General features: G+C 38.0%; 1 protein-coding gene across 11 annotated transcripts in view; it reads left to right on the forward strand.

Moving 5' to 3' along the window:
* Nucleotides 1-18,614, forward strand: part of Evi5 (ecotropic viral integration site 5) — a 161,635-nt gene that overhangs the window by 120,126 nt on the left and 22,895 nt on the right. For all 11 annotated transcript variants that reach the window (XM_052199133.1, XM_052199122.1, XM_052199130.1 and 8 more), the window contains one exon: nt 9,724-9,819. In XM_052199133.1, the coding sequence (XP_052055093.1) occupies nt 9,724-9,819 (96 nt within the window). The remainder of the gene's footprint in view (nt 1-9,723; nt 9,820-18,614) is intronic.

Raw genomic sequence — 18,614 nt, forward strand, 5'->3', positions numbered from 1 at the left:
TTTGGTTCTGTTCCTGGTACTTAGTAACATTTACCCACTTTTGCTAGTTTGCCCAACAGATAACCTCTAGGGATGCCTCAGATGGGCAATACCCCAACCACTCTTGGCTTAGAAAACGCCCACTCGCAATTCTGTTCTGACAGAGAATGTGGGATCTAGGTTTAAATCAGTGTGCCCAGAGCAGCCTGCACTTTTGACAGAGATAGAAAGGAAGTGATAAGGTTTTTACTACCACCTTTAAAATTGTAATCCTTTTTAATTGTGTGAAATTACAGTGTGATTTCTGAATTATGGAATTTACCATAAAGCTTTGTACTTTCCAGCTTCCTAAATTAATAGTTGCACAGTGGTGATAGTTTATATGTTATGTTGTAGCTGACAACTTTCTTTTTGTTTGATAAGAGTCTATCTGATCCTCAAAGTTTGTTTGTTTATTGTTTCCCTTTTGAACAACTTAATTAAATGATAAAGTATTTGTCTTTTAGGACTTTTACTTTTGGCATTTTAAAATGTAGAAATAGCTAATCCGTAACTATCTCAACAAAGATAGCTGGGTATAGGGACTATGCCACCCTGCTTGCTGTCTTGTCATTAGGGTTTGCATGTGGCATTTTAGAATCTTCTTCCTGCACACAGATTCCATTGTGGATAGTCTGCAAACACTTAGCTAGTGTAGCTCAAAGCCATGAAAAAAAGAATACAAATCTGAGAAACTGTTATAGCCAAAGGAGCCTAAAGACAAATAAATCTATTGCTACGTCTTAGGACAGTGTTTACAACACAAAGTAGGTGGTGATTGTCAGGCCTAGAAGCAACAGAAAACAGATCTGAGTTCACAGTAGATTTCATTCATAAGTATGTATCAGTACTGGTTCTGAATCTTTACAAGCATAGCTAAAGAATGTAAGATGTTAATGTGGAAAGCAACTGCTTGGTACATGGAAATACCTGCTCAATTTTTCTTTAAACCTAAGATCATTCCAAATAGTGTCTGATGTAGATTATATGATTTCATCATTCTTAGAAACTCAGAATTATGTAGAATTTTAAGCTGGACAGTGGTGGCGCACACCTGTAATCCCAACACTCTCTGGGAGGCAGAGGCAGGTGAATTTCTGAGTTCGAGGCCAGCCTGGTCTACAGATTGAGTTCCAGGACAGCCAGGGCTATGGAGAAACCCTGTCTTGGGGGGAAAAAATCCAATCTTGTCAGAAATGTCACTCTAAAATACTAGTATGTTTCTCTTTGCAAGTCAAACTTAGCACTGAAAAAAAATGCTAGAAAAATAAGTCTGACTTCTTTTCTCCCTTCTGTACTTTTCAGAATACATATCTTGTAGATATTCAAATGTGTTTTCATTTTTTTCTGGTTACTAAAAAGACTATTCAAACTTTGTGTTCATGACTTTAAATTACAGGAAACTGCTTTGAGGATTCATCAGTTAGGTACACATGAGATCAGTGTGATTTGTTTTTAGATGTTTCAAATGAGTCACCTCAAAGTCATAGAGAGGTTACCGCTTACCACATTTACTGTTCTGATTAACTTTTTTCTTGGGGCTGAGTTATAAATCAGTAATAACTTATTAAAGTTAGTGCCTGTTCTCTGTTTCAGCATCCCTTCACTCAGGGTGCTGCCTGACAGCTGTCTTGTAGTCGTTCAGTGCAGTTAAAGTGTGTGAGACCTTTGTCTGTAATAGATGAATTGAAAATAACAAATTAGAACGTAACAGTTCTAACTATGCTCTAAGTTAATATTGTGGCCTCTCTGACCGTTGAACCTAATTTCATAATATAGCCATAAATAAAATGTTATTTAACCCTTAAGCTAGTTAAGAGATGGCTTTTTGAGAGTATTCTGTAGAACAAAGTAGTTTTGAAGGGGGAGAGAGCTTGGGGAAGAGGCTGCAGCCTCTTCTGTTGAGTTTTTTCTCTGTGGCTGTAACATAAAATACTTGTAAAATGTAAGTGCTACACTTGCATCTGAGACTAAGCAACCTATGTTGTGTCATGAACCTGCTAATACCACAGACCTTCTGTAATACTACTCCCAGAGAAAACCCACATCCTATGTATAACCTTAGATTTATTTTGAAATCTTTATGAAAAGAACATGGGGGAAGATTACTAATTGTTTCTGTTATTTCCTTTAGGGTTGTGATATTTATTTATAACCAGTGTTTTTCATTTTAACTAACAGGACTAAAATAGCAAGGTCTGTTAAGTAATTATTTCAAATTCTAGAAGTAATATATAAAATTTTAATAACTGTGTTTTAGGAGAAAATTCTGTCAGATATCTGAGAAAACTCAGGAAGGAGAAAGCTAGTGGGACTCAGAGTAGCCAATACATGTGTGTAATTTAGAATCCATGCCGATATACTAGTAAACTGCTGCAAGTATACACACTGAAGATCTCATTTTCCTTTGAGACATGGTCTTATGTAGCCCAGACTGACTTCGGATTCAAGATCCTTATGCCTCATCCTGAGTGCTGAATTCAGGCATGTGCCACCAAGGCTGTCTCTGAACATTTGTAAACCTATTTTATTAACTACTCTCTATATTTTCTTTATATTTTAAATTTATTTTGTGTTCTTTTTGAATTTTTGTTTACTTTATTACATGTGGGTGTAAATGTGGGTGAGTGCACACCACAGTACACACATGGAGAACAAGGGGCAACTTTGTAGAGTCAGTTCTTTCCTGAATTTAGCTCAAATTCAGGCTTTTCTACAGGCGCTTTATTTGCTGAGCCATCTTGCCAGCCTTCTGCATTCTTTAAAATTTTGTATAAAGTCTTGGAACAGCTGTGGACCTCCATGAGGGTACTGGGACTTGAACCCTGGCCCTCTGCAAGAACAATAATCACCCTAACCACCAAGCCATCTCTCTAGCCCTCTTCTTTTGCATTCTTATGTGCAGTCTTAAGATAGATGCATAGCTACAAAATTACTTTTAACACAATATTTTTATTTTGTTTTTGTGGTGTGCATGATGCCTATATACAAAATTACTTTTAATATAGTATTTTTATTTTGGTTTGATGGCATGTATTTATGTATGTATACTGTATATACTTTAGTGTTAGAAAGTGAACCAAGTTAAGATGTTTTTAATAGTGGGTAATCTTTCCCTTCAATGGAATGGTTAGTCTTTGGTATTCTCTGGATTCATACACATCTTTTAGGCAAATAAATAGTTATAAGACATATTAAATGGAAAAGAGCAAAATTGAAACAGTATATTATATTTAATGTGTTAAAAGTATATTATAGCTGTTTGATGAGAAGTTATGTTAATTTTATGCATATGCATTTAATACATTTAAAAGCATGCACATGTGGAGGCTGGAGAGCTAGCTCAGCAGTTCCTGCTCTTCCAGTGGAGTTTGGTTCCCAGCACCTGCATTGGTAGCTCATAGTGCCTGGAAGTAACTACAGCTCCAGAAGGCTCCAGCACACATTGCATATGCAAACAGGAACATAAATTTTAAAATTAAAATATACACATTTGTATGTGTAATGTATATATTTATATAATATACATATTTTAATAAATTTGGATATGACCATTTATCTTAAAAAGACACTGTGCTTGTCTTTAAATGAATTTGAAGTGTTTATAGTAAACCTCATTTAAAATGTTGCTGTATTGCCTCTTAGGCAAACAGAAAATCTGATGATACAGAAAGAGCCTAGGATGTCTCTTTTTACTGTATATGAACCGCCTGATTGTGGTAGCTTTTAAATATTCATACATTTAAGTTCTGTAAGGTAATCAATCATTGCTAGGAAGAAAACAAGAATTATAATTTCCAAATGAAAGTAAAAGCAACGTGTCTGTTAGCAGCGAAGCTCTCTGTCTGTCTGTCTGTCTGTCCAGGAGTCCTTGGGCTGCTTGGCTCTACCTGCTTCTCTTGTGCAGGCTAGCCATGTTTGCCTTCATAAGCAAGGTTCACCCATGCCTGCCTTCGCTCTTCTCTCCTATGTAGACCAGGCTGGCTTCAAACTCAAAGAGATCCACCTGCCTCTGCCTCCTGAGTGTTGGGACTAAAGGTGTCCACCCTGGTGCCAGTGCCCATGCTCATGCCCATGCCCATGGCGTGCCGAGCTGTTTCCATTTTATATGAAGGCTGTTGCTCTTATTGTTCCTCATATTTGAAAGTCTTTGCTGTGATATTTTTCGTGTCTGATTCTTTTTTACTATTTGAATTTCAACCTAGAGTCTTCAGTGACTCACAGAGTTTCCCCCAAACCTGAATTATTCAGCCTGCGCCTCCCCAGTTATTTTCAGCTCCTCATTATGTTCTGTGTTTGAATGTGTGCTAGGATGTGCTGCAGCTTACGTGCAGGTCAGAGGACAGTCTCAGGGGTCAGTTTCCCCTTTGGGTTCTGAGGACTGAGACCTGTAGCAGTGTGGCAGCACCTTTACCCACTGAGCCAGTTTAGGGCTCAGTGCTGTGTTCCACAGGTTCTTCTCAGTGTTTCAGCTTCTTTTTAAAAAGTAACTGGTGCCCAGCATGGTGGGCACCACACCTTTAATACCAGCACTCAGAAAGCCGGGGCCCATAGTTCTCTGAGTTTGAGGCCAATATGTTCTACATAAGCAAGTTCTAGAGCAGCCAGGGCTGTGTAGTAAAACTCTGTCTCAAAAACCAACCAACCAACCAACCAACCAACCAACCAACAAAAAACAGTCCCTCAGGTATGTAAGTTAGAACTTGGTGTCATTTAGTTACATGGCAAGTTCCCTCCACCCCCTAAATGGTATGTTAGATGTGCAATCAAATGGCTATAATTCAGGAGTTAGGTGTAAGAAAATGTCCAGTTCGGACCAGCCTGAGTTACATAGCTAACATCTGTCTCTAAAAACACACTTTGTATACAGCTCAGTCTGGTAGGATTATAGACATGTACCACATGCCTAGCTTCTAAACCCGCCTTTTGATGTGCATTGTACTCTGGTTTCTCTTTGTTTTGAAAAAGTGATTTTTAATTTAAAACAGTGTTTTTATTGAAATTTTATTAGACTTCGGAGTGCTGTTTTAATTGAATAATTTATAGTCTTAAAAGTTAAATTAAAAATGTAGAGGGGTTGTTGTGCTATGCCTCCTGGTCTTTTGAGGGTTTTGTTACCTGGGCTTTTGTGTCAGATGGATCATTTAGGAGCTAATGGGTCAAAAATATTAAAATCTTTTTTGACTGTATAGAATATTTAAAAACCTGTAGGTTGAAACAGGACTTTTAAAAATCAGCTATCTTCCTGTCTAAGGAAGTGCTCTTCCTGTGGCAAGATAGGGTAAGTTATAACCAACACTGAAACAAACAAGCATGGCCTTGTAGGCATACCCAGCCAGCCTGAGGCGCCTGCCTTCCTTCTCAGCCTTTTGAGTTAGTCCTGCCCCTTCTCACAGCAGGTTATGCCCTCCCTCTCCCTCTCCCTCTCCCTCTCTTTCTCCTTCTCCCTAGTTCACTGTACTGTAACGTGCAAACACTGTCCCTTCTCCTAAGTGTCTGGCTTGCTGCACACTCAGCTTTCAGTTTGGAATGGCGTGTTGGAGGGCGACAGACATAGGTAAAGGGACTGTTATGTAAGTTAAGTTAGAATATTAGGCAAGTTCCTTCATTTATTGTCATTTCTCTCCATAGCACTGCTGCTTTTCTGTGGCCAGAGAATTATTTTGTTACTTACCAATCTTTAATTTTTTTTCTTCATTCTCTAGAATAGTTCTTAATTTTTAGTCACAAGAGTCTTATGTCTGGACTTATTTCTTAAACAGTTTTTTTTTTAGTTCCTCATTATACATTAGCAAATTTTAATATTTTTAGGGTGGCACACACCTTTAATCCCAACACTCAGGAGGCAAAGGCAGGTGGGTCTCTTGAGTTTACAGAACTAGTTCCAGGCCAGCCAAGACTACACAGAGAAACCTGGTCAAAAACTGGATTAACTAGGAAAGAGATTTGAGTTCAAAATTGAGCCAACTTCTGAAGAGAGGATCTGAGCAACTAAAACCAACACGGAAACAACTTTGAAGCAAACCTGGCAGCAGAATTGAAGGAGTAAATTAAAGACCCTGACAGCTTTCTCTATTTGTGTTCTTAAATATATCTACTCTGGAAATGTACAGACTCAGGTAAATTAGCTGATGAATCCTGGCCATTTACTGTGGTGGCAGGCAGTAAAATATTTATCTTGTCTTTTATATGTAAAATTACACTAACATCTGTAAAGGGATATTATTTGATTTGGTTTTTCATTGGTTGAGACAGGACTTACTATGTAGCTTAAAAGATCTGGAACTCAGAGATCTGTTTAAGCAAGCACTGCACATCTGGCAGGGATTATATGAGATCCTTGGGAAACAACATACAATTATCCTGACTTAAAATTAGTGAGACATTTTATGTATATAAATGGTATATATTTAGTATCTTTAAATTAATGTTTGAAATTATGAATTTTCAAAGGTGGTTGAAGCCAGCACACATAGGTTTTTACACTGAATATCTTACAATTTCCCCTTGTATAACTTTCAAAGCATACTTTCAAACCCTAATCTAAGATGTTTAGAATTCAGATCATGAGTGGATTTTCAGTCTCTATGTTTATAAAACTCCCAGTGATAGTATCGTATAATCATCTTTGACATCACTGTTTAAACTATTTCTAGCTTAGTTTATAGTATTATATTCAGTTACTAACAAAAACTTGAGAAAATTTATTTAGAGTATTCTTTTTATTATAGCTAACAGAAAATCAACCTAAATTAGCTTAAGTAATAAATATTTATTTACCCTTACAACTGAGAAGTCAAGAGGTAGAGTGGGCTGCAGGGATCTTTGGTTTGAGATCCCAGTTGCTGCTAACCATGGTTTTGTAGGCTCTGGCTTCCTTGCCACTTTAGCCTCTAGAGGTGTTCCTGTGGCACTGAGGGCCAGCAGCAGAGCTTTGTACCCGTGCACTGTAGGGTGTTGCTCATCCACAGTCACATGCACATGGGACTCTGCTTGTCGCAGCATAGCAGTGTTCAGAGTGCTTAATTTTGGAGCATTTTGGGTTTCCAATTTTTTTAAATTAGGGATACTTAGCCTGTATGACAGATAAGCTGTATAAAATAAGATGTTAACTTCTTTATCATGTGGAGGTTGTTATTTTTAATAGGTTCTGAAGCCTGAACACAGATCCTTCTGTAGTGTAGGCACTCAGCACTAAGTGGCACAACCAGCCCCAGAATCTAATTTTAGAGCAGGCTGTCATACATCTCTATAATATTTGAAGAAGATTCTATGGTCTTCACCTGTTCCTACCAGGAGGTCAGCTACCTACCAGGAGGTCTACACATAACCTATGAATCTCAATCAATGTAAATGCATAAAAATTCATTGAGAAGTATTTTCAGCATATGGGAATGATGAGTGTATAAGGTATTTGTGAGCTGGGTGTGGTGGTTTACTCTGTAATCCTAGCAGGAAACTGAGGCACGAGATCACAAGCTCAAGGCCTGGGCTTCAATAGTTTGTATAACTTAGCAAGAACCATCTCAAAATGAAAAACAGAAATGGGCTGGAGACATAGCTCAGTGGCAGAGCACCCTCTCCCATGTGAGGTTGTAGGTTTAGGAGCAAACCAAAGTACAAAAATTTTAAATACATAAATCAATTTCATGCTTATGTTTTGTCTCAAAGACTTTTCATTATGTGTATGCAAATATTTAAAAAACAAATACAGAACAGTTCGGGTTACAAAAATTTTAGAGAGGGTATAGCTTTTCATATTAAATTCCTAGGAAAGTATAATGAAAATATCATTTAATACTGGAACAAGATGTAGATTTTTATTTATTTATGTGTGTATGTGCTGGGGAGCTAACCCAAGGCTTCTTCCCAGGTGATAAACAACTGTTGTGTCACTGAGTTGTGCTAAATTCCCAGCTTTCAAAAGGTAGTCACCCCCCAACACACACACCCTGCCTCCATGACAGGATTTATTTGGCCTAGGCAGGTCTTACACTAATGATACTCTTGCTCCCAGCTGCCCAGTGCTAGGGTTATAGACATGGGCTGCCATGCTTAGTACAAAAGGTGAATTTTAAATGCAAAGTCAACAAGCTATTGGAGGGTAGAAATTTTTCACTGATATAAATGAAGTACAAGCATATGTGCCTTTCTTAGCAGGTGGTGTGAGGAAAGGAGGGATGAATTGTTTTATGTTAGAGTGATTTTTTTTCCAGAGTGTACTATGAAAATATACAAACACAGACAATGAAAACACTGTAATTAACACACCCAAGTCACTGTCCTCCCTCTGTAATGTTGCTTTATCAGATGGTCACCTCTCCATTATTCTAGCCTTTGAAATTTTGGTGCATTTCAAAGTAAGTTATATTATTCTTTGCTCCTGAACACTTAGCACACATATTATTAGCAAAGTGATTGTTGACCTTTTGGTTAAAAGCTTTGTACATTCAGAATCTTTGGCTTAAGATTGAATTCAAATCCTGAGGTAGACACTCTCATGGCAAAGCTAATGGAGTGTGCGTGTGTGCCTGTTAGAATCACTACTTTACCCTCTGAAGCTTCATTTATGATCTGACAGGAAGTGCATGTGCTAGGTCCCCTTGGTGAATACAGGGGGTGTTCATACACTGAGCCTCATTCTTTACCTATTATTTTTACTTAGTAAACCAGTGAGCTGGCAATCTGTTGTTATCAGCTAGACCAAAAGAAAACCTCAAGAATGCAAGTCTCTAGTAAATTTATTAGCGTAGCTGACATTTCCTACTTTCTTATCAGAAACAAACATATGACACTATTTGAAAATAGGAAGCCATAAAAATACTTAGAAAAAAATCCTAAATATTAGATAATTGAGTGAACTGTTTAAAAAATGATATGAAATTAATGTGTAAATTCTTAGAATAAGTAGGCCTTTAATATATTTTACATTGTGAGTTCTGCTTTTATACTGAAAGAAGATATTTACTAAAAAGCTTTAAAGTAATATTTAAATGAAATTCTATTTACGCAACATTAAAATGAAGATTTTGTACATGATCATTTATACATTTGTCATTAAATTTAGGATATTTCTGACTCTTTGTTTCCACTTTTAAAATATCATTGATCTCTCCTTATGTTGTTGACAAGGATGATGGGAATTGAACTCCTGGTCATTTTCAAGAGCAGTGCATGCTCAGAACTGCTGAGCCATCTCTTTCGCATTTTAAAATTCAACTATGTCTAGGATTCCCAGTGTACATCCTGAGCAAATTTAACAGGAGCGTCAGAGTTGATTATCTCTTTGTAGTATTGCAGAACTTTTTCTGTTTCTGCAAAAGATTTCAGGTATAACTTGAACTCCACTTGGGCATTTTTGACTAGGCACTGGCTTTTATAATTGGTAGAAAAACAACTGTCTGAGAAAATAATTATATAAATGGCCTTGAAATTTGAGGGTAATTTTGCCATCAGAGGATGTGTTTGATAGTTAATTTTAAGACTTTCTCAAGGTTTATTTTATGAGGTGTGTGGATTGTCAATACCCATTAGCCATGTTTTAGAAACACACTCAGTTTAAATAATTTTTAATTCCTTTCCCATGATAGACTGGATTTGTTCAGAATTTTGCTAACTAAACTGCTGCTCTAGGTCTTAAAATATCTTAGCTCACGAGGTAAAAATTGTCCACTGATCTTCCTTTGTTGTATTGTCACAAAACAGAAGGAAGAGGGCATGCTCCAAGGACAGCTTAACAGGTCTGACTCTAACCAGTACATTAGGGAGCTGAAGGACCAGATAGCCGAGCTGACTCATGAGGTAAGTGATAAGTGTTGGTCTCAACATAGTTCTTCCTTCCTTCCTCTCTTCATGTAACACGTTATTACTGACCTTTTTATGCTAAATGTTTCTATGAATTCATGATTATCGTTAAGAGCACCTTAGAAGATTGCCTTTATAAGCAAAGATTTTTGTGCTCAAATATTAAGGTTTTGTCTTCCCTAAATCTTTAATAATAACTTAAAATGGTCAATCCCTGACATGTATCTTTTATTGTGATCTGAAAACACTTGGTGGTTGCCCACGTATACTAAACTTTTCCTTACACCTAACTGACTAGATTTGTGGTGCTGCCGTTGGAAGGAGGGGGGTTATTTTTTCCCTCTGGCCTCCGTTCCCCTTCACGGTGTTCTTACTGAGATTGCAAAAAAAAAAAAAAAAGGATACTTGCCTAATACCAGTTAAACAGATTTCTTAGTATTTGAATGCTTTTTAAACTGGCACCTAGAATTTCTGACATTCAGCCAATGAAATTTGTCAGGATTTGACTCGCTCTTAGGCTAATTTAGATTACTTAAACTAATCCCTTGAGATGGGGGAGAACCTGTTTGCTGGTCTTCTTCTTTACTGTTTTCTCATGATACATACTCAGCAATACAGGAAAAACTGTGTCTCTTATTTTGAATCTTAGTAATGTTTATTCACAGTAATGACATTTGACAGGATAGCTATAAAGAACGAATAAGAAAGGAGACACTAGATGAATCTAAACCTCAAAGGAACAAGTGTGGACATTGCCCTTTCCTGGCCTGACATCCTTCAGTTGAAGGCTGAGTGTTGGTGAAATAACTTCCTGCAGGGAGTTAGTCTAAGAGTGAATTCTCAGTGAAGAAGAGACAAAACTCCAACAAGTTGGACAGATTCACATGTGTGTCACTTCAGTTTTCTTTGGCATAGGAACATTCCTATCAATATTAGTATAAATATTACATGGTAGTATAAATAATAATCAATAATAGAGTATTATTAATTATATTAGAATTATTATAATTAATTAGTATTATAATAATAGTATTATTATCCATGGTAACATTTGAGGGAGCAGATCTTATGTAGAATCTTTACCTATTACCATGTTTTAAATAAACGCCTTGTGTTTTATCACTGTCCATTTGATATTCTATAAATCCTTCCTCTGGGAACTTCTACTTGTGCTCAGAGGATGTTAAGAAATTCTTACTGAAATAAAGCAATTTCCCATAAAATGCAAGAAAACTAATATTGTTGGATTAAAAAATATAAAGTGTAAAAAACTAATATTGTTGGATTAAAAAGTTATATACAAATTGATTGTATTCCTAATACTAGCCTAATTAATCAATAGGCATTAATTTTGCTTGTCACATGCAGTATCTTAAAAAAAAAAAACAGAAAAGTTGTTCTCATCAAGACCGACAGGAAATTATTTACATGAGATTTAGCTTTAATGCATTGGTTGGTTGATTGATCTGTTTTGGGAGGCAGAATCTTACTTTGTCATCTAGATTGATTTCAAACTTTCAATCTTTTTGCCTAAGCCTCTGGACACTGGGATTATGTCCCATCACTGACTAATTATGTATGCATGTGTGAGGTGTGTATGTGTATATATTAATGACTTTGAAAGTAGTTTCTTGTATAAACTTGAAGAGAGAACTACTCTTCAGTGTAAAATGTTCTGTTAAAGATCTAGATCCAAATTAAAAACTCTAAATTTGTGATGAGATACCGTTCAGAATAGCCAAAATCCTGGGCTTAAGAAGGCTCCTGATAGACATTATGGGCTATGGGAAATGCACAGTACAGCTGGGACCACACACAGAGGCTCAGAACAGAACCTGAGGACGTGGTAGGAGCTCAGAGGAGGCAGAACCTAACTGATGTGTTAATGAGACTGAGTCTTCAAAAGGGAAGGTAGACTGAGTAGAAGGATTCTGGTGAGCCTTTTAAACTAGAAAGTCTGTAGGGCACAGGATGAAGTCATTTCAGGTAAAAAAAAAAAAAAATTAAAAAAAAAAAAGGATGCTTTTTTACTGTTTCCCAAGTAGATTAATTCATTTGCCTGTTTTAGTGTATTACAATACAGGCTAAATAGCAGGGAGGTTTAAACCAATATACTGGTTGAAATGGTCTGACTGCCTGACAGACGGAATAAGTGGCTCAATGTTTAAAAGTGTCTGCTGCTCTTTGCAGAAGACCTGAGTTTCAGAGGCTTACAACTGATTGTAATTCCAGCTCCATGTCCTCTTCAGGCTTCTGAGTACCTGCTACATATGCACACATGCACATTTACATTTTTTACATTTACATTTCAGATGTTATCCCCTTTCCGGGCTTCCCCTCCACAAACCCCTTATCTCATTCCTTCTCTCCCTTGCTTCTATGAGGGTGCTCCCCCACCTACCCACCCACTCCCACCTCACCGCCCTAGCATTTCCCTATGCTGGAGCATTGAGTCTCCACAGGACAAAGGGCCTCCCCTCCCATTGATGAGGCCAGATAAGGCAGTCCTCTGCTTACATATGCGGCTGGAGCCATGGGTTCTCCGTGTGTACTCTTTGGTTGGTGGTTTAGTCCCTAGGAGCTCTGGGGTGGTCTGGTTGGTTCATATTGTTGTTCTTCCTATGGGGTTGCAAACCCCTTCACCTCCTTCAGTCCTTCCCCTAACTCCTCCATTTGTGTCCCTATGTTCAGTCTGATGGCTGGCTGCACGTATCTGCATCTGTATTGGTCAGGCTCTGGCAGAGCTTCTCAGGGGACAGCTATATCAGGCTCCTGTCAGCAAGCTCTTCTTGGCATCAGCAATAGTGTCTGGGTTTGGAGTCTGCAGATGGAATGGATCCCCAGGTGGGGCAGTCTCTGGATGGTCTTTCCTTCAGTTTCTGCTCCACTCTTGATCCTTGCATTTCATTTTGGTCTTCCTTCTTCGTGACCTTCATATGGTCTGTGAGTTGTATTATGGGTATACCGATCTTTTTTTTTCATAATATCCACTTATCAGTGAGTACATATCATGTGTGTTCTTTTGTGATTGGGTTACTTCACTCAGGATGTTTTCTAGTTCCATCCATTTGCCTGCATATTTCAAAGTCATTTTTTTTTATGATTGATGGTTTTGGTTTTTTATTCGATGTATTCTTTACTTACATTTCAAATGATTTCCCCTTTCCTGGATCCCCCCCTCCCCAAAAGTCCCATAAGCTCTCTGAGTAAGGGTGGCCTTCAATAGCAACAAGTAACAGAAAGCCCACATACACATGGAAGCTGAATAGTGCTCTCTCTACTCAATGATACCTTGGTCAAGGAAGAAATAAGGAAAAAAATCAAAACCTTTTTAGAATTTAATGAAAATGAAGGCACAACATACCCAAATTTATGGGACACAATGAAAGCAGTGCTAAGGGGAAAACTCATAGCCCTGAGTGCCTCCAAAAAGAAGCTGGAGAGAGCATACACTAGCAGCTTAACAGCACACCTCAAAGCTTTAGAACAGAAAGAAGCTAATACACCCAAGAGGAGTAGAAGGCAGGAAATCATCAAACTCAGGGCTGAAACCAACCAAGTTGAAACAAAAAGAACTATACAAAGAATCAACAAAACCAGGATCTGGTTCTTTGAGAAAATCAACAAGATAGATAAACCTTTAGCCAGACTAACCAGAGGGCACAGAGACAGTATCCAAATTAACAAAATCAGAAATGAAAAGGGAGAAATAACAACAGAAACTGAGGAAATTAAAAAATTATCATATACTACTACAAAAGCCTATACTCAACACAACTGGAAAATCTGGATGAAATGGACAATTTCCTAGACAAATACCAACTACCAAAATTTAATCAGGGTCAGATAGTCCATCTAAACAATCCCATAATCCCTAAAGAAATAGAAATGGTCATTGACAGTCTCCCAACCAAAAAAAAGCACAGGACCAGATGGTTTTAATGCAGAATTCTATCAGACCTTCAAAGGAGACCTAATACCAATACCAATAGTCTTCAAACTATTCCACAAACTAGAAACAGAAGGAGCACTACCCAACTCCTATGAAGCCACAATTTTGCTGATACCAAAACCATAAAAACTCATTATTTTGAATAGCTGAGTAATACTCCATTGTGTAAATGTGCCACAATTTCTGTATCTATTCCTCTACTGAGGGACATTGGGGTTCTCTCCAGCTTCTGGCTATTATAAATAAGGCTGCTATGAACAGAGTGGAACATGTGTCCTTATTACATGTTGGAGCATCTTCTGGGCATATGACCAGGAGTGGTATAGCTGGCTCCTTAGGTAGTGCTATATCCAGTTTTCTGAGGAACAGCTAAACTGATTTCCAGAGTGGTTGTACCAGCTTGAAATTCCACCAGCAATTGAGGAGTGTTCCTCTTTCTCCACATCCTCTCCAGCATCTGCTGTCACTTGAGTTTTTTTTTTTTTCATCCTACTTCGAATTTTTTTTATTCGATATAATTTATTTACATTTCAAATGATTTCCCCTTTTCTAGCCCCCCACTCCCCGAAAGTCCCTTAAGTCCCCTTCTCTTTCCCTGTCCTCCCACCCACCCCTTCCCACTTCCCTGTTCTGGTTTTGCCGAATACTGTTTCACTGAGTCTCTCCAGAACCAGGGGCCAGTCCTCCTTTCTCCTTGTACCTCATTTGATGTGTGGATTATGTTTTGGGTATTCCAGTTTTCTAGGTTAATAACTACTTATTAGTGAGTGCATACCATGATTCACCTTTTGAGTCTGGGTTACCTCACTTAGTATGATGTTCTCTAGCTCCATCCATTTGCCTAAGAATTTCATGAATTCATTGTTTCTAATGGCTGAATAGTACTCCATTGTGTAGATATACCACATTTTTTGTATCCACTCTTCTGTTGAGGGATACCTGGGTTCTTTCCAGCATCTGGCAATTATAAATAGGGCTGCTATGAACATAGTAGAGCATGTATCCTTATTACATGGTGGGGAATCCTCTGGGTATATGCCCAGGAGTGGTATAGCAGGCTCTTCTGGAAGTGAGGTGCCCAGTTTTCGGAGGAACCGCCAGACTGATTTCCAGAGTGGTTGTACCAATTTGCAGCCCCACCAGCAGTGGAGGAGTGTTCCTCTTTCTCCACACCCTCTCCAACACCTGCTGTCTCCTGAATTTTTAATCTTAGCCATTCTGACTGGTGTAAGATGAAATCTCAGGGTTGTTTTGATTTGCATTTCCCTAATGACTAATGAAGTTGAGCATTTTTTAAGATGCTTCTCCGCCATCCGAAGTTCTTCAGGTGTGAATTCTTTGTTTAACTCTGTACCCCATTTTTTAATAGGGTTGTTCGGTTTTCTGGAGTCTAACTTCTTGAGTTCTTTATATATATTGGATATTAGCCCTCTATCTGATGTAGGATTGGTGAAGATCTTTTCCCAATTTGTTGGTTGCCGATTTGTCCTCTTGATGGTGTCCTTTGCCTTACAGAAACTTTGTAATTTTATGAGGTCCCATTTGTCAATTCTTGCTCTTAGAGCATACGCTATTGGTGTTCTGTTCAGAAACTTTCTCCCTGTACCGATGTCCTCAAGGGTCTTCCCCAGTTTCTTTTCTATTAGCTTCAGAGTGTCTGGCTTTATGTGGAGGTCCTTGATCCACTTGGAGTTGAGCTTAGTACAACAAGATAAGAATGGATCAATTCCCATTCTTCTGCATGCTGACCTCCAGTTGAACCAGCACCATTTGTTGAAAAGGCTATCTTTTTTCCATTGGATGTTTTCAGCCTCTTTGTCGAGGATCAAGTGGCCATAGGTGTGTGGGTTCATTTCTGGATCTTCAATCCTGTTCCATTGATCCTCCTGCCTGTCACTGTACCAATACCATGCAGTTTTTAACACTATTGCTCTGTAGTATTGCTTGAGGTCAGGGATACTGATTCCCCCAGATTTTCTTTTGTTGCTGAGAATAGTTTTAGCTATCCTGGGTTTTTTGTTGTTCCAGATGAATTTGATAATTGCTCTTTCTAACTCTGTGAAGAATTGAGTTGGGATTTTGATGGGTATTGCATTGAATCTGTATATTGCTTTTGGCAAAATGGCCATTTTAACTATATTGATTCTACCGATCCATGAGCATGGGAGGTTTTCCCATTTTTTGAGGTCTTCTTCCATTTCCTTCTTCAGAGTCTTGAAGTTCTTGTCATACAGATCTTTCACATGTTTGGTAAGAGTCACCCCAAGATACTTTATATTGTTTGTGGCTATTGTGAAGGGGGTCATTTCCCTAATTTCTTTCTCCGCCTGCTTATCCTTTGAGTATAGGAAGGCCACTGATTTGCTTATGTTGATTTTATAACCTGCCACTTTGCTGAAGTTGTTTATCAGCTGTAGGAGCTCTCTAGTGGAGTTTTTTGGGTCACTTAGGTAGACTATCATGTCGTCTGCAAATAATGAAAGTTTGACTTCTTCCTTTCCAATTTGTATCCCTTTGACCTCCTTATGTTGTCGAATTGCCCGAGCTAGTACCTCAAGTACAATATTGAAAAGATAAGGAGAAAGGGGGCAGCCTTGTCTGGTCCCTTATTTCAGTGGGATTGCTTCAAGTTTCTCTCCATTTAGTTTGATGCTGGCTACCGGTTTGCTGTATATTTACTATGTTTAAGTATGGGCCTTGAATTCCTGATCTTTCCAAGACTTTTAACATGAAAGGATGCTGAATTTTGTCAGTTGCTTTTCCAGCATCTAATGAGATGACCATGTGATTTTTTTCTTTGAGTTTGTTTATGTAATTATAAACATTGATGAATTTCCATATATTGAACCTTCTTTGCATCCCTGGGATGAAGTCTACTTGATCATGGTAGATGATGGTTTTGATGTGTTCTTGGATTCAGTTGGCAAGGGTTTTATTGAGTATTTTTGCATCGATATTGATAAAGGAAATTGGTTTGAAGTTTGTTGGGTCTTTGTGTCGTTTAGGTATCAGAGTAACTGTGGCTTCATAGAATGAGTTGGGTAGTCAGTATACTAAGCAGCAGCTCACACCAGCCTCAGAGCAAGTAATTTTTCTTTGTGACTAAACAGTGCCCTGAACAGAGTGAACAATTATGTTTGTACACCTGTGAAAGTTACCTTAAGATCCTTAAATATCTTCTGTGGATTATAAATCTTACACACACACACACACACACACAATTATATTGTACCAAGTATAATTTTTTTAAGATTTATTTACTTTTATTGATATGAATACACTGTGGTTGTCTTCAGACACATACCAGAAGAGTGCATTAGATCCCCATTATAGATGGTTGTGAGCCACCATGTGGTTGCTGGGACAAGTATAATTTTTTATCTAGAATAATATATTGTTATAAAATGCTTGTCTTTCTATTCCTATTTGTTTGGACCTGGGACTCAAAAACAAGGACCTGTGTTTAGTAGTAATTGTTCTCCCACTGCACTTCACCCCTAACCCTAAACTTCTCAGGCCAGTCACTGTCCCATCACTAATGAAATGCCTAAAGGCATGAACTTGTAAAGAGAGAACATTTATTTTATCTCAGCAGATCTGTGGATTCCAGTCAGTGACTAGTTAGTTCTTTGGGGTCTTGCTGAGGCAGCACATCATGACAGCGATGTGTGATGGGACAAAATTCTTCATCTTCAGGCCAGGAATGCCAGGGAACCACGTTTAGGGGACATTTAGGGATACTCCCACAATGAAATTCTTAAGCACCTGCTCGCTCTTGGATAGGTTCTCTCCATCCCCCACTCTTCTCAATCTCCACCCCCCCCTTGTTTGTTCAAGAGAGATAGAGAGACGGAAAGAGGCATTATGGGTACTAAGCAAGTACTATTTCATTGCTACACCCTTAGTCTAGCACCATTTTACAGAACTTGTAGAGACTCTTGTTGGTGCTTGCCTGGAAACCTCTGGGGAACACAAATGATACAAGCTGTAAGAGTACTTACAGTCAAGGTTTAAGATTCATCTATTTTTAGGCCTGATGTGTTTTTTAAAATTTATGAAGCATAACATCCCTGCAGAAGACCTGCTTTATAGCATCCTTCCCTTCTGTAAACCTGAGGAGATGTGGGACTGGACATGTTATTAGCATACAAAAAGTTCCCTGTTTGAATTAAAGTGAATCACTTCTCTCAGAACACATTATCTAGTGAGGGGAAATCTAGTTTCACTTTCTGTTCTTTCCCTTTCTTTCTTCTACAGATTTTGGATTTACATTTCATCCATAACAGGGAAATTGTTTAACTGTCCTTACAGATGCCTCAGTTTCTAGTGGGGTGTCCTAAAATCTTAAAGATAAAGGCAACTGACGTTTTCTAACCAAATTTGATATTTCTAGAACCAAATAAATGAAAATAGTCATCATAATTCAAATACCTGTTACTAAACAGCAAATAAAAATATAGCTGCAGATGAGTTAGATAATTTTGTTTAATTGCTAAATATATTCTGTATGAAGAATTCATAATTTAATTGGTGGCCAGATTTCTGAATGTTCTATTTATTTTTCTTATATACAGGGCTGTATATCTTTCTGCTCATTCCCTGCCTCAAAAAAAAAATGTAATTTACCACGTTTAGAGAAAAACTATAATTGCACACAATCTGTCTTGCCATAACCATTTTCAGGCTATGTTCTGTTGTGTGAAGAGAAGGCTTTCATGCCCGTTTACATATGCACTCTCCCCGTGATCACAGAGCCAACATCTACAGTGACATTTGCAGGATGCATGTACAGCTCTTTCAGCTGGCTAAGGAATAGTAAAGATCACCCACACTGTATGCC

The sequence above is a fragment of the Apodemus sylvaticus genome, chromosome 11 (genome assembly GCF_947179515.1).
Source record: "Apodemus sylvaticus chromosome 11, mApoSyl1.1, whole genome shotgun sequence".
Lineage (NCBI taxonomy): Eukaryota > Metazoa > Chordata > Mammalia > Rodentia > Muridae > Apodemus > Apodemus sylvaticus.